General features: G+C 38.2%; 1 protein-coding gene and 1 pseudogene across 2 annotated transcripts; both read left to right on the forward strand.

The window, feature by feature from the left end:
- Positions 1–1657: 1657 nt before the first annotated feature.
- Positions 1658–3200, forward strand: LOC149047055 (uncharacterized; annotated as a pseudogene). Its single transcript, XR_016185878.1, has 2 exons — positions 1658–2344; positions 2553–3200. The product of XR_016185878.1 is annotated as an uncharacterized LOC149047055 (transcript).
- A 5399-nt stretch (positions 3201–8599) lies between these two features.
- Positions 8600–14311, forward strand: LOC149047056 (uncharacterized). The gene is made up of 2 exons (XM_089203260.1): positions 8600–12274; positions 12782–14311. The coding sequence occupies exons 1-2, from the start codon at positions 8604–8606 to the stop codon at positions 12837–12839; spliced, it is 3729 nt and encodes a 1242-aa protein (XP_089059386.1). The 5' UTR covers positions 8600–8603; the 3' UTR covers positions 12840–14311.
- The last annotated feature ends 837 nt before the right edge of the window (positions 14312–15148 follow it).

Below are 15148 nucleotides of genomic sequence, written 5' to 3' on the forward strand. Positions count from 1 at the left end.
ACTGGACATTCAAAGCCAGAGGATTTAACCTCCAAATAGTCTTAGATCTTGGCAAAGATTTGTTGCTTAAAACTTGACTTAAACTGAACTTAGTCTGCAAAATAAAATGATTAACTCAATTTTAGGGCTTTAACTTTCATGATCTCACTAAGTCCCCTTTGCAAATGTAACAAATATCTCAGAAAATATTTTTAGAGAATGAAGTGTTGCGTCTTCTCATAAAATTTCCGTTTGGACCGGCTCTTCTAATGTTGTTTCCTTGTCCTTCATGAGCAGCTTAACGTTTTTCAGTGTCAGTTAAACCGCAGAGTATACACAAATCACACAGTATTGCTAATGTTCAAATTAATTGGAGGCGGGAAATCTAGTCTGTTTGATAATTCAACCCTGTGTGCTTTATTTATGGAGAGGATGATGAGCGATTGATTTTCAGGTTCCTAAACGACCTCTTTTTTTGTTCTGTAGAAATCGAGCTCGATCTTTATACTTGGTAACCTTTTTTCTCTCTTCGGTTCATCAATTTTTTTCACCCATTTTATCTGTATTTTACAGAAGGTTTCACGTCTTTCTTACAGTAGCTATTCGCATTTATCTTTGTTTTGCAGGGGAAGTCTTATTTTGTTTTCTTGCTTTTGGTTTCATCAGTCATACGACTAGAATATCAAACAATACAAGCTACTTGTGTAAAAGGTTAGTAATAAAAAAATAAATTTAGAAACAATCTTTCCCGCTTTACAAAACTGAAATGTTTTGCACTGGACATTCAAAGCCAGAGGATTTAACCTCCAAATATTCTTAGATCTTGGCAAAGATTTGTTGCTTAAAAGTTGACTTAAACTGAACATAGTCTGCAAAATAAAATAATGAACTCAATTTTAGGCCTTTAACTTTCATGATCTTAATAAAATTCCATTGCAAATCTAACAAATACCTCCATAAATATTTTTTTAGAGAATGAAGTGTGCGTCTTCTCATGAAATCTCCGTTTAGACCGGCTCGTCTAATGTGGTTTCCTTGGCCTTCATAAGTAGCTTAACGGTTTTTTAGTGTCAGTCGTAACGCAGATTGTGTACAAATCGCACAGTATTGCTAAATTTCAAACTAATTCGAGGCAGGGAAATCCAGTGTATTTGATAATTCAGCCGTGTGTGCTTAAGTTATGGAAACGATGATGAACGATTGATTTTCAGGTTCCTGAACGGTTTTTTTTTTTGTTCTGTACAAATCGAGCTCAATCTTTATACTTGGTAACCGTTTTCCCTCTTCGGTTCATCAATTTTTTATTCACTCATTTTACTTCTATTTTACAGAATGTTTCACGTCTTTCTTATAATAGCTTTTCGCATTAATCTTTGTTTTGCAGGGGAAGTCTTATTTCGGTTTCTTGCTTTTGGTTTCACCAGTCATACGACTAGAATATCATACAATACAAGCTTCTTGTGTAAAAGGTTAGTAATAAAAAAATAAATTTAGAAACAATCTTTCCCGCCTTACAAAACTGAAATGTTTTGCACTGGACATTCAAAGCCAGAGGATTTAACCTCCAAATAGTTTTAGATCTTGTTGCTTAAAACTTGACTTAAACTGAGCACAGTCTGCAAAATAAAATGATGAACTCAATTTTAGGCCTTTAACTTCCTTAATCTTACTAATACCCCGTTCACACCAAAGCTTAAACATGTTTAAATCTTGTTTTACTAAACTGGTTTTATTAAACTACCTGTTCACACCGCGGGCGCGTGTAGCCAAACATGTTTAAAACCGTGTTTAATAAAACTACCTAAATGAGGTTGTTTAACTTTCGTGTTTAACTAAACACATTAAAGATGGCGGTTGCCAAAAAAACCCGCGGAAGGATTTGGGAAAACCAGGAAACGTTATTGTTACTACAGAAGTGGGGGGACGAAAATATACAAATGAAGTTAATATCTTGTGCCAGAAAGAGGCCTATATGGCAAGAAATAAGTGATTTTATTCGAGCGGCAGGCTACGAAGACCGTGATGAAGATGCCTGCAAAACAAGAGTACACACATTAGTAAGTGCGTATCGCTCCTACAAAGACGAATGTGAGAAGACCGGAAACGGGACTCCAAAGAGGAAGCCGGCGTTTTTCGACGAAGTCGATGAATTTCTCTCAAAAAAAACCATGTACCAAACCGAAGGTTGTGGTAAATTCTTTAAAAATTATCATTGAGGCGGACAACGAAGAAGAAGACAATGAAAAAATTAAGAACGATGAACCAAACGAAGAGTTGCCTTCCTTCAGCGGCGGCACCAGCGTCGGCAGCAACAACAGAACAGCCGGCAAATTTCCTCAACCAAACAAGGGTGAATGTTTGACAGGTGAGCTTTGAAAACTTTCGCTGATTGGAGGGTCAGACAATAGGCCAAGAAAATGTTTCAATATCGGCGCCTACGTTGTCTGTAATCTCTAACAAAATTTCTTGATAATTTTACTTCCAAGATGAGTGGAGTTGAACAAAAATATTGAGATAAGTATTGGCTCAAACTTTAACTTCTGCCTTTAAAGATTTCTTGTATTCCTTCACAGAAAGAACAACAGATGCTGGCAAGCCATTTTTCAAACCCGCTACGAAGAAGCGGAAGGTGTCAACGACGGATGCCTTAACACAAATTGACAAGGCGTTGGAGGCATTTGTTTCCTATCAACAAGCTGCTGATAGGCGTTTTCTTGCCGCAGAGGAGGCTCGTGAAAGACGAGAAGAATAAAGGGAGGAGAGAAGAAGGAAGGAAGACCAGGAGTTTCTGCTGAAATTGGCGCAGGTACTTCGAAAATAAAAAGTACGTGTCTTCAACAATTTAATTTGCGATCGTACCTGCGACAGTTTCAGTTGGTTTAGTTTTCGTCTTTATTTATGCTGTAAGTTGAACGATGTTTCACGAAATCTAATGGCCGATTCCCAGTCGTTGGAGAAGGTGCAAGAAAAAAAAGAAAACTATATTGAACTTACCGATTAGATCATTGATGTTGACATGCTCTGGTTAACTTTTCTTTACTTGAACTAATTGTCTTCTATAGTTGTCTTCAATTGAATATGCTTTTTTTTTTCTTTGAGAAAATAAAAATCGTTTTTTTCCTTTAAGTGTTATTTTTAATTTTCCGGAAGAGCCTAGTTGTTCAGAGGCCGATTAACACTAACCCAGGGTTACATTTTGATTCAGCTTCTTTATTTCTTTATTCAGGAGTCTTGTAAGGGACTAACCAAAAAAGTCTGGTGTATAATTACACAGTCACTTGCAATGGAACAAGAGCAAAAAGTTAGTGAATTAAATTAGTTTTGCTGACATTAATGCCAGCTGAGGCCATGTCACTGAGTGAGTAGATCTCCTTGCTATTCGAACTGAACACTTTGATCGAAAAGCTGAGATTGTCCCCCTCCTTCTTTATGCCTACATCTAATACTCAGAGAGGAAGATGCAAGTCTTGCACTCAAATTAGTATTTTATGTGAACATGTCGTATGCATGGCTAAATTAGCATATGTCACACCATGGGTTTCAAACTACTCCCTAATTTTTTAGCATAATTTCAGTGCTAATATGTTTATTTCACATGTGAAATGGCAAACTTGCAATGACTGCATCTTTAATTGTTCTCAGATGGTGTCCAGGTTTTGAAATGTTCAAAAAAATGTGGGGGTTTCAAAGAATACCACAGACAATCAAAGTTTGCCATCAGTAATTTTAATTTACACAATTGACAATTTACTTTCAAATCTCATTTATACAACTGTAATTACAAATGGAACACTGCTTGACCCTCTTAGAGGAGTGTCCTTTAAAAGATCTTGACTCTCCCATTATTTATGAAACTATTTGCACTGTATACAATAAACCTTAAAGGGAGAAAGTATTCATATAAACAACTTTTTTGAGCTAGAGATGCAAACTCTTTGATGGATTATTTGCCTGTGAGAGATGCTCATGTTGAACACTCATGTTCAAGTGATGCATGTGACAATGAATATTTATATTAAGAATCTTTTAATTGCATCTCTTATTGCAACAGCATTTGTGTTCTGCCTTTGGTTTGGATCACCTGGACAAACTCCAGCATGAATGTGAATATCATTGAGCCATTGGTTATCAAAAGACTCGTTTCGCATCTCACAATAATTATGTAAAACACAACACGCTGCGATGACATTGCAGGCATTTTCAACTTTTAAGTCCAGTCTCTTACCAATGCTTCTGAACCTTCCCTTCAATCGACCAAAGGCATTTTCAACAACTACTCTAGTCGTGCTGTGTTTTATGTTGAAACTGCGTTCCTCCGGGGTCAGATTTCCACGATCAATATATGGTTTCATCAGCCAATTGCTGAGAGCATAAGCTGAGTCACCTAATATCAGGGGAGGAACTTGTACACCAGATATCATCACCGACATGTCAAGCGGAAGAAAAGCTCTGGCACAACACAAGGCAAACAATGAAGAGTTCTTGAAGACACGTGCGTCGTGTACTTTACCCGGCCATCCGACACATATATCAAGAAATAGATAATTACAATCTACTAGCCCCTGAAGGATTAATGAGTGGAATCCCTTCCTGTTAACAAAATCTTCTGGACTTTGCCGAGGTCCAATGACTGGGACATGGCAACCATCGACTGCTGCAACCACCTGGGGAAAACCCGCGCGACTTTTAAAACCTTCAATTTTTTCTTGGACTTCATGTTGATTTTGGGGAACGTTTATATAATTGGGACGAAGAACGTTCACTATCACCTCGCATACCTGTCGCACAATACCACAAACAGTGGATTTTCCGACACAAAATAGATTTCCGATCGTTCGAAAGTGAGCCGTGTCCGCAAGCCAATATAATGTTATGGCAACTCGATGACGCACTGTAATGGCTTTCCTGTAATTGGTGTCCCTTTTAAAGATATGTGGCGAAAGTTCTCGGCAAAGGCGATTAAATGCTTCTTTAGACATGCGAAAATTCTCATTCCAGTCCTTTTCTTCCCAATCTTGGCATTCTATTCCCAAAATATCTGCGACCGGGGTTTTAGCCAAATACGGCGAACAGGAAGATGTCGGAGAAGAAATCGAAGCAAAAAACGGAAAAACAATGATGAAACGAGACGTCTCCGACGGACATAGCGATTAAACCGTCTCTCTGCGTTTCTCTGTCGGTTTTGTGTAATTCTGAGGTTTTCCCTCAGCCGTGACTGCGCCAACAACAGCAGGATATTGTGATTTAAACTGACCGCCATTTTTATTGCGTCTTTAATTTTGTTGGCAACAATTAATATCAAAACGAGGCTGCGTAATACCTAACCCAGTCTGCAGTGTGAACAGTTCTTGAGCAACACATGTTTTATAAAACCATGTTTAAAAAAACTACGTTTAATGAAACTTGTTTAAATTGGTGTGAACAGGGCATAAGTCTCCTTTGCAAATATAACAAATATCTCTGTAAATATTTTTAGAGAATGAAGTGTTGTGTTAATTTGACACTGTCTAGCTGATAAGTTTCTTTATTCTCCAAAACTGTTGGCTGAAGAATATATTGATATTCTAGGGGGAAACTGCACGTTAAACAATTCCTTGGTGTCATAGTCTGGGAGCGAAAGAGTAAAAGCAGATACGCGATGAATGAACCGAAAAATCAGATTTTTAAATCTGAAATCTTTAAAAAAAGGAACATGAGGATGTATTGTTTTTCATTTAAATTGCGTGGAAGTCAGGAAGTGAAGTAGTTCTGTCTTAAGTTTTCTAAACGATTCTTTGTTTCACCGATGAGGCTGTTGCATTTTTTTCATTCTTGTCAGATTGTCATTCATCTCTGTTTTGCAAGGAAAGCGTTATTTCAGTTTTTTACCCTCGGCTGCCTCAGTCATTCGATCAGAACACGAAACAAAATAAAACTCCTTGTTCAAGAATAAGCAGCAAAAATAAAGAAAATATCTGCTTACAGTCCCATCTCTCTCTCTTTTTTTTTTATTTAAAAAATGTTTTCGGTGCCTGCTCAAATCAGGCGTAACAGAAATTGAATTTAAGGACAGAGATTTTTGATGTGGAAAGAAAAGCGCTTCAAAGTTTTCACAATGACGCTATGGGCGAAATAGAAAGTCATATTGATATCTGTCACACCAAGAGATTACCAACTGCCGTTTATAGTTTCTTGTCTTAGACCGATCTAACTCAGCACCTTGTTCTCACACGAGCTGCTTGCATTTATCTTTGTTTTTCGCCACTTTTGGTCTCATCACCCAAACATAGCGTGTTTATTTTTGAAAGGGTTACCAGCGAAAAAACTAAATTTACAGTAATAGTTATTCTTTTCCTGATTCGAAAAAATATATTTCTGGTTTAAATATAACAAAATCAGTGATAAGAAAGAGTTGTTATTCCAAACAAATATTTGTGGAGAGCTTCCAAGTTGGAATCAATTTTTGATTTGGATAGCAAAATATTAAAGGTCTGCATCATCTTTACCTTTTAAATTTATGATTTCATCAGGAATTCTTCCTTCTAGCTCCCTCACATTACCTTGCTTGTCAGTAGGGAGAATTTAATGTTGTATAAAGAAAAAACCCTCAGCTGATAAGCATTCTCGTCGCTTGTTCACTGAATAATATGTTGATTGTGGAAAGAGAAGCAACATGTTTCTCGCTTCTGTAACTTGATGGCTTTACAAATCGAGCAAAGAAAAATTAAATCCACCAAACTCTTATCAATGATATGTGAGCTCCAATATTTACTGAGATATCTTATGGGCAAGCTGTAATTCAAGTTCCATCCTTATTAGGTTTATAATGATTACTTTTAACCGATAATTTTCCTATTTAATCTTACAGTAGCTCTTCGCATTCTTCATTGCTTTGCAGAGAAAGTTTATATCAGTTTTGTGTTTTTGATCTCCTAACTATCCGAAGATCTTTTAGATTTCACTGAATGTGAGCGGCCAAAAATTTATTTCATAAACATTATGAGTTAACATGTTTTGGATGGAAACTTGCTACTCATAGAGATAACACCCTCTGAATGATGAGTCTGTTTACCCTCAGTATTGCTATATGGTATATTGATATTGTAAGGAGAAACAACAAGTTCATCACTTCTGTGATGATTGAAACTAAAATCTTGTATGTTATTTAATGAATCTTATGGGCAACTTAGGAAACAATCTCTCTTCCATCTTAGGTTATTTTTTCTTATTCTGATGATTTCTTCTCACCAACCGTGCGAGTAAAATGTTATTACATCAGCTATTTGCATTTACGTTTGTTTGTCTTGGAAAGTCCCATTTCATTTCATTTTCTTAATTTTGTTTTCATTAGTCAAGCAATCAGGCACCAATGTAAAAGGCATGTTCTGTTTCCAAAAGGTGAGCTGTTCGTTTTCTTTAATTTCTGCATTTGTATTGCTACCTTAGTTTCATTTTTCATGAATGAAATTGACTTTATTATTTAACGAAACAAAAAATTTGGAGAAGTTGGTATATCAGTTACTGAAGTAACGCGTTTGTAATTTTTTCCTTCGCCTAAATAACAAAGCATTTTGTAAACAATTGAAACGTTGGGTAGAATTTTTGTTCTTTTCCCAAATTTATGCGGTATTAAATCAAAAAATAGTTTTTTCAAAATAATTGATGGGCGGTTAACCATTGGCAACGCTTACATGTTCTAATTTCTTCATCTCAAATTAATTAAGCGAGTTCCTAAGACTGACATGTCGGCTTGATCTCTGTGGGACAAACGGTTGGAAATACCAACACGAATCTTACACAAATATCTTCATCTGGGCTCAACTGAACAGTTTTGTACTTCGTTTAATTGTAGAATGTGATTTTTTTTTTGTTGGATTTATGTCCATCAAATTTTTTTCACCACGCAACGAAACTAGATCCACGTCATGCACAGGCGGCCCAAGCTCCAGCTGTGAGATGATAATCTTGCGCAATAACGGTCATGGCGAAATTATAAGAGTTTGTATGGGAATATTTACCACCGCTCTAAGGAATGAAAAAATACGTCAAACTCAATAAAAATACCTCACCTTACTTCCACAGCATATTGCTTGTTATCTGACTACTTTCTTTGATGAAAAGAACCCATTTTCGCGAGTTTTCCATTTCGAGGTTTTTGTACCTACATAAGAAAACCTCGAAATGAACAACTCACTAAAATGGTTTCTTTTCATCAAAGTAAAGATAACAAGTGATACACTGTGGAAGTAAAGTGACGTATTTTTATTGAGAATTTAACGTATTTTATATTCCGTAATTTATATTCCGGTCGTAAATATTCCCATACAAACTCTTGTAATTCACGACTGTTCTTGCGCAAGATGATCATCTCACAGCTGGAGCTCGGGGCCGCCTGTGTGTCACGTAGATGGATATCTCCAGATCGATCAAGACATATTGATTTGCCTCGATTTTGAAACATATAAAACGGAAATCAGAGCTTAGTTAGTGCCTGGTTTTTGAAGGGCAGCAGTGTTTCACTTACGAACTTTTTGGAAAATTCCCTCGTCATGTTTAAAAACTCGAACATTTATCAGTATTACCTTTTCTTAAGCTTCCTTTTTTTGCTGATTCTTTCTTACGACAACAAATAGGAGAGAGCCGTTATGAGTGACGCTGCAAAAATCCTAAACTCAGTCCAGATAGGTTTAAATGTCGTCATATTTCTTCTGAACACTGATCGTGGCCTACGAGCGACTGAGTTATGTAATGAATGTGTGATCCTACTTCACAACCTTGACTCTGGTATTCACCTTGAAATCTCCGATGTACTATTCAATGCGTACTACGCCATCTCTGGTTACACAGATGCAGAAAGACATGCCACCAAACTTCTTGACAAATTTAACCATGCTTGGACACTAATCATGGAAGTGGGAGACATATATAAAGCACAAAGCCGGTTTGTAGAGGCAAAGCAACTCTTTAAAGGCGCACTCACTATCATGAAAACAATTGGTCACAAAATAAAAGAAGCACTGGCTCATGGAAAACTCGGAAATGTCTGTACTAGCCTTGGAGAATATCAGAATACTAAAGAATATTACGAGAAAGCAATTGCCATCGCGATAGAAATTGGCCACAGAAAAGGAGAAGGAACAACATACGGGAACCTCGGAAATGTGTTTCATTCCCTTGGCGAATATCAGAATGCTAAAGAATATTACGAGAAAGCACTTGCCATCGCGATAGAAATTGGCGACAGAAAAGTAGAAGGAACAACATACGGGAACCTCGGAAATGTGTTTCATTCCCTTGGCGAATATCAGAATGCTAAAGAATATCACGAGAAAGCACTTGCCATCGCGATAGAAATTGGCGACAGAGAAGGAGAAGGAACAACATACGGGAACCTCGGAACTGTGTTTCATTCCCTTGGCGAATATCAGAATGCTAAAGAATATCACGAGAAAGCACTTGCCATCGCGATAGAAATTGGCGACAGAAAAGGAGAAGGAACAACATACGGGAACCTCGGAAATGTGTTTCATTCCCTTGGCGAATATCAGAATGCTAAAGAATATTACGAGAAAGCACTTGCCATCGCGATAGAAATTGGCGACAGAGAAGGAGAAGGAGCAAGATACGGGAACCTCGGAACTGTGTTTCATTCCCTTGGCGAATATCAGAATGCTAAAGAATATTACGAGAAAGCAATTGCCATCGCGATAGAAATTGGCCACAGAAAAGGAGAAGGAACAACATACGGGAACCTCGGAACTGTGTTTGATTCCATTGGCGAATATCAGAATGCTAAAGAATATCACGAGAAAGCACTTGCCATCGCGATAGAAATTGGCGACAGAGAAGGAGAAGGAACAACATACGGGAACCTCGGAAATGTGTTTCATTCCCTTGGCGAATATCAGAGTGCTAAAGAGTATCACGAGAAAGCACTTGCCATCGCGATAGAAATTGGCGACAGAGAAGGAGAAGGAACAACATACGGGAACCTCGGAACTGTGTTTTATTCCCTTGGCGAATATCAGAATGCTAAAGAATATCACGAGAAAGCACTTGCCATCGCGATAGAAATTGGCGACAGAAAAGGAGAAGGAACAACATACGGGAACCTCGGAAATGTGTTTCATTCCCTTGGCGAATATCAGAATGCTAAAGAATATTACGAGAAAGCACTTGCCATCGCGATAGAAATTGGCGACAGAGAAGGAGAAGGAACAAGATACGGGAACCTCGGAAATGTGTTTCATTCCCTTGGGGAATATCAGAATGCTAAAGAATATCACGAGAAAGCACTTGCCATCGCGATAGAAATTGGCGACAGAGAAGGAGAAGGAACAAGATACGGGAACCTCGGAAATGTGTTTCATTTCCTTGGCCAATATCAGAATGCTAAAGAATATTACGAGAAAGCACTTGCCATCGCGATAGAAATTAGCGACAGAAGAAGAGAAGGTTCAGCATGCTTAGAACTTGGAATGGTGTACCGCAGTCTTAATAATAATCTGCAGGCTAAAGAACATTTGGAAAAAGCAGTCGGCGTCAGTATTGCAATTGGTGACAGAGAACTGGAAGCAATGGCTATTGTAAATTTGGCAGGAGTCTCTGATTCTGTAAATGACAGTCAGAAGGCAAAAGAACTTTGTGAGAAGGCGCTTACAGTCAGCAGAGAATGTGGCGATAGAAGGTGCGAAGTACAACTATACCTACACGTTGGAAGTCTATCCCAATCGTTTGGTGAATATGATAAGGCAGCATATTATTTACAGAAAACTCGTTCCATAAGCAGCCAAATTGGAAACAAAATGGCTGAGTTTAAAAGTCTTCTCCTCATTTCAGTGTTAAAGATATCACAGTTCGAGGCTGCGGAGGCAATGAAATATATTCTCCAAGGTATTGAAAAATATGAACAAATCAGAACTCTCCAGAAAGGAAACAGTGGATTTAAAATTTTTCTGTTAGAGGAACACGGCACTTTTCCCTACAAGTTACTCACTCACCTACTTTGCCGTACTGGAAACTTTCGAGATGCTCTCTATGTTGAGGAGCTGGGACGAGCAAGAGTCCTCTCAGAACTCATGGCAGACAAGTACTCCGCTGAAAGCCACATCTCAGCTGATCCACGATCGTGGTTAGGGATTGAAAACATCGCGAAAAGAGAAAGTAACTGTGTTTTTTTGTACATTTCGTATGAAGCTCGGCAAGTTCTTCTCTGGGTATTGAAAGCAAATGGAGACATTTTCTTTCGAAGAACAGACGAAGTGAAAATAGACACTCTTATTGCTGAGCAAGTTTGCGAAGTGGAGGGAGTTTTCAAAAAGAGCGCCAAATGCTTTGGTGTTTTACCCGTGGGGAACTGCGAAGACCGATCACTGAATGACGACGTGACGACATCTCTTCATGATGAGAGCCAAGCAAATTTGCGAGGTGACGAAACCAAAGATACCGGAAAAAGTCATCATTTGTGCTACGAATGGATCGTCGCACCTGTGGAAGATTTACTCACAGAGCCCGAAATCATCATTGTACCGGATCGATTTTCGTACCGAGTCCCATTTGCTGCCTTGCGTGATGAACAAGCCGGAAAGTATTTATCGGAGAAGTACAGAATTCGCATCGTCCCTTCACTGACAACTCTCCGGCTCATTCAAGAATGTCCAGCAGACTATCACAGTCAAACTGGCGGACTGGTCGTGGGTGATCCTACGGTTGGCAAAGTGGAATATAATGGACGTCTTATTGATGTTATACCATTGTTCTGTGCAAGTAAGGAAGCAGAGATGGTTGGTCAACTGCTGGGTGTTCAGCCTTTATTGGGAAGTCGCGCAACAAGGCAGGCGGTTCTTCAAGCAATACCTTCAGTCAGTCTGATACATCTTGCTGCACATGGAAATCCTGAAAGAGGAGAGATTGCCCTCTCTCCTCAATGTACTATTAACAGTACTCCACAAGAGGAAGACTACCTCCTGACAATGTCCGACATTGAAGGAGTTCAAGTGCGAGCTAAACTGGTTGTACTCAGCTGTTGTCACAGTGGGCGTGGATTGATTAAAAAAGAAGGAGTTATTGGAATCGCTCGAGCATTCTTAGCATCTGGTGCACGTTCAGTGTTGGTAGCATCGTGGGCTATAGAAGACAAAGCAACGGCGAAGCTCATGAAACATTTCTATAGACACCTTGTGCGTGGAGAAAGTGCCAGTGAATCTCTTCACCAGGCCGTTCAATGGTTGAGAAGTAATGGCTTTTCCAAACCTTCCCAATGGGCTCCGTTTGTGTTGATGGGGGATAACGTGACATTTGATTTTATGAAAAAAGGGTAAGTCTGATTAGAATGAGCAATTTTCTACGATAAACCGATAAGCACACTTAACTTATTCACTTCACTCAGTTGTCGTAATTTTTTTGTTTGTTTTTGTCTTTGTCTCTCATCCATAAAATGCCAGGAAAAAGAACTTGATTTTATCTAGCGTTCGGAGCCAGGATTTCTTCACAGAAGGCTTTCCAAAATTGGCTTTAAATTAGCGTTTCTTTTGTATGCAATGGAAAAGGAAATAATTAGTCAAAGTCGATGCGATACTACATACACGTTATGACGATGAACGTAACTTGAGAAGCTGAAAAGTTAACTTTATTTGTGAAAAATCAACAAAAAAAACAATAAATTGACAATCTTAAGGTCACTTTCGTATCAAGCATGGTATGTTCGACAAATTTGGACAATCATAGCCAATGGAATTGAAGAAGAAAATAATTTCTTTGATTGGAAATCTGGTCCGTTTACTTTAAAGCTGAAATAGTGACAAATGTATAATGTTTTTTTCAGGAAAGAAGGACTCGAGGAGGACAACAACGAGGCGGAGAAGAAACAGAGTGACTACTGATCCTACACAAAGATTCTTCTTCCTAAACATCGTCGTTCAATGGACACTGGTATTACTTTGCGAAGACATTTTTAATTTTTTTCAGTCAAGTAGTAGATTTTGCGTGCTTTTGTGATGATGGTGATTATGAAACCTGCAACTAAGTCGTTTGATCTATTAAGTATACTAACAATAGGGATCTACAATAAATTAGGATGGGAAAACTGAACGCAGGAAATTAGCTTAATGTATGAAAATGTGAGAATGTGGCAAAGTTTCTTCAGAACTCAAAGTTAATCCTGGATTTAAATCATTATAATTCTGTTTTTAATTCTCCCGCTGCACGCACACGTGATCATTAAAGAGTGATTAAGACTGTTCACAGGTGCAGGAAATGATAACATAACAAACTAACAGAAAATGGAACAAAAAGATCCGAGATACTGAAGAAACAATCAAATAGAAAAGAGGAGGTAGTAATGTAAAAATCAGACAGAGAAGAGAAAAATGGTTGAGAATTACTGCAAAAATCAAACATTGTTGGGAACAGGGCGCTACATATTAATCTAAAAGTTAAATGGAGAAGAGAACAAACAGAGTGTAATATACTAAAAGAAAAGTATTAACAAATTGAGAAGAAGAGAAACGGTGAGCGCATTATTGAGATAAAATTAGGAGAAAACATTGGGCAAGATACTTACGCTAAACAGAAGGGTGCAAACAGTTCGTAGGATATGAACGTGACAATCAGCCAGAAAGAGTAAACCCTTTAACTCCCAAGATCTCATTAGTAATCCTCCCTATTGTCTGCCATAAAATATTCATGATTTCAATTTGGAGAATTTGGTATTGGATCAACTTGTAGTTCTCTAATTGAGTTTTGTTCTTTATTCTCCTCACTTGCCTGCTTGATTCTGTGTTGATATTGTAAGGAGAAATTCTGTCTTGGTCAGTCATGGGAGTTAGAGGGTTAAGGAAAAGAACGGAGGGCTAGATTCAAATATGGGAAACAAATTTAAATTGAAACAAACAATAAGGTAGATATTAACTTAGACAAACAGAGACGAGAAAAGCATTGTACAAGATTTGAATGAAATATTTCATCGGAGGAGAGAACGAGCTATGCACAAGATTTAACTAAACAAAAATACCAAACATAGCAGAGAAAAAAAAAAACAGTGCTCAATATAATCTCAACAAACAAAGTTAAAAGAAGAAACAGTGGACTGGACAAACAGTAAAATCATAGGCTTGCAATGCATGCAAGAGTGATTTTTTTGGCTGGGTAAGTTGGGGTGGGACACTGTGTAACTGATGTTTTCATTTTTGTAAAACAAAAAGAGCCTTAAACTCAAAAAGAACGAAAATAACGCATAAGTTTAGTTAAAAGAAAGGAAAAAAGTGCTTATTTTTCTGAATAAAAACTCACGCGTAGTTATTTCGTGGTCCATTGTCTGTGTGGTCTGAGTAATTAGAAACAAAAATAAACTTACTTTACCTTAAGAGAGAGGAGGAGAGAGAGGGGGGAGAGAGGGGGAGAGAGAGGGGGGAGAGAGGGGGAGAGAGGGGGGAGAGAGGGGGGGAGAGAGAGGGGGGAGAGAGGGGGAGAGAGGGGAAGAGAGAGGGGGGAGAGAGGGAGAGAGAGAGGGGGGAGAGAGGGCTCTAACAACGAAAACACTGTAAAAAGCACTACTCTTTAGTTATCGGTTTGGAAAAAGTAATGTTTAGAGAGGGGAATTGCCGAGGAAATTGAAAATTACGAGCAGACCCGGCTTAACACTTTGCCCGAGCGATCTTACGCCGAAATTAAAAGCAAACATGATTAAACATCGCAAACGACGATTCCATTTCATTGAAAGTGATTCGGACACAAACTGAACAATTCCTTGAACTGTTTAACCGAAATTTGAACTTTTTGTGCCCTAAAGATGTGAAAGTATCATTGTATATTATTGTTTTGATCGTACGCAGTTTTTTTGACCGACCGAACGCACGGTTTGAATAAATGATTTTTTCACTTGGTGTGCGCGCTTTGCTTCTCCACAATTATGATAAGCTATCTCGTATTTTTTCATGTATGTTATTAATACGTACTAACATGATTTTTCTCGTGCAGTTTGTAATAAATAAGCACTCACTTAATGAGTGACCAATTCACATCTACGCATTGACAAACGGCAGTCGAATCCCTTGGAAGGAATCTAAATGTCCACATTCATTCTCTGATGAGACTAAGAGCACATTTGAAAGTTCGGAGTGTCCGACGTATCTCCAGCCTTCTTCTCAGATAACAGTCAGGTCCAAACGTTCCTTTACAATGAAATAATACA

The sequence above is a fragment of the Pocillopora damicornis genome, chromosome 4 (assembly GCF_964200805.1).
Source record: "Pocillopora damicornis chromosome 4, jaPocDami1.2, whole genome shotgun sequence".
NCBI classification, from domain to species: Eukaryota; Metazoa; Cnidaria; class Anthozoa; order Scleractinia; family Pocilloporidae; genus Pocillopora; species Pocillopora damicornis.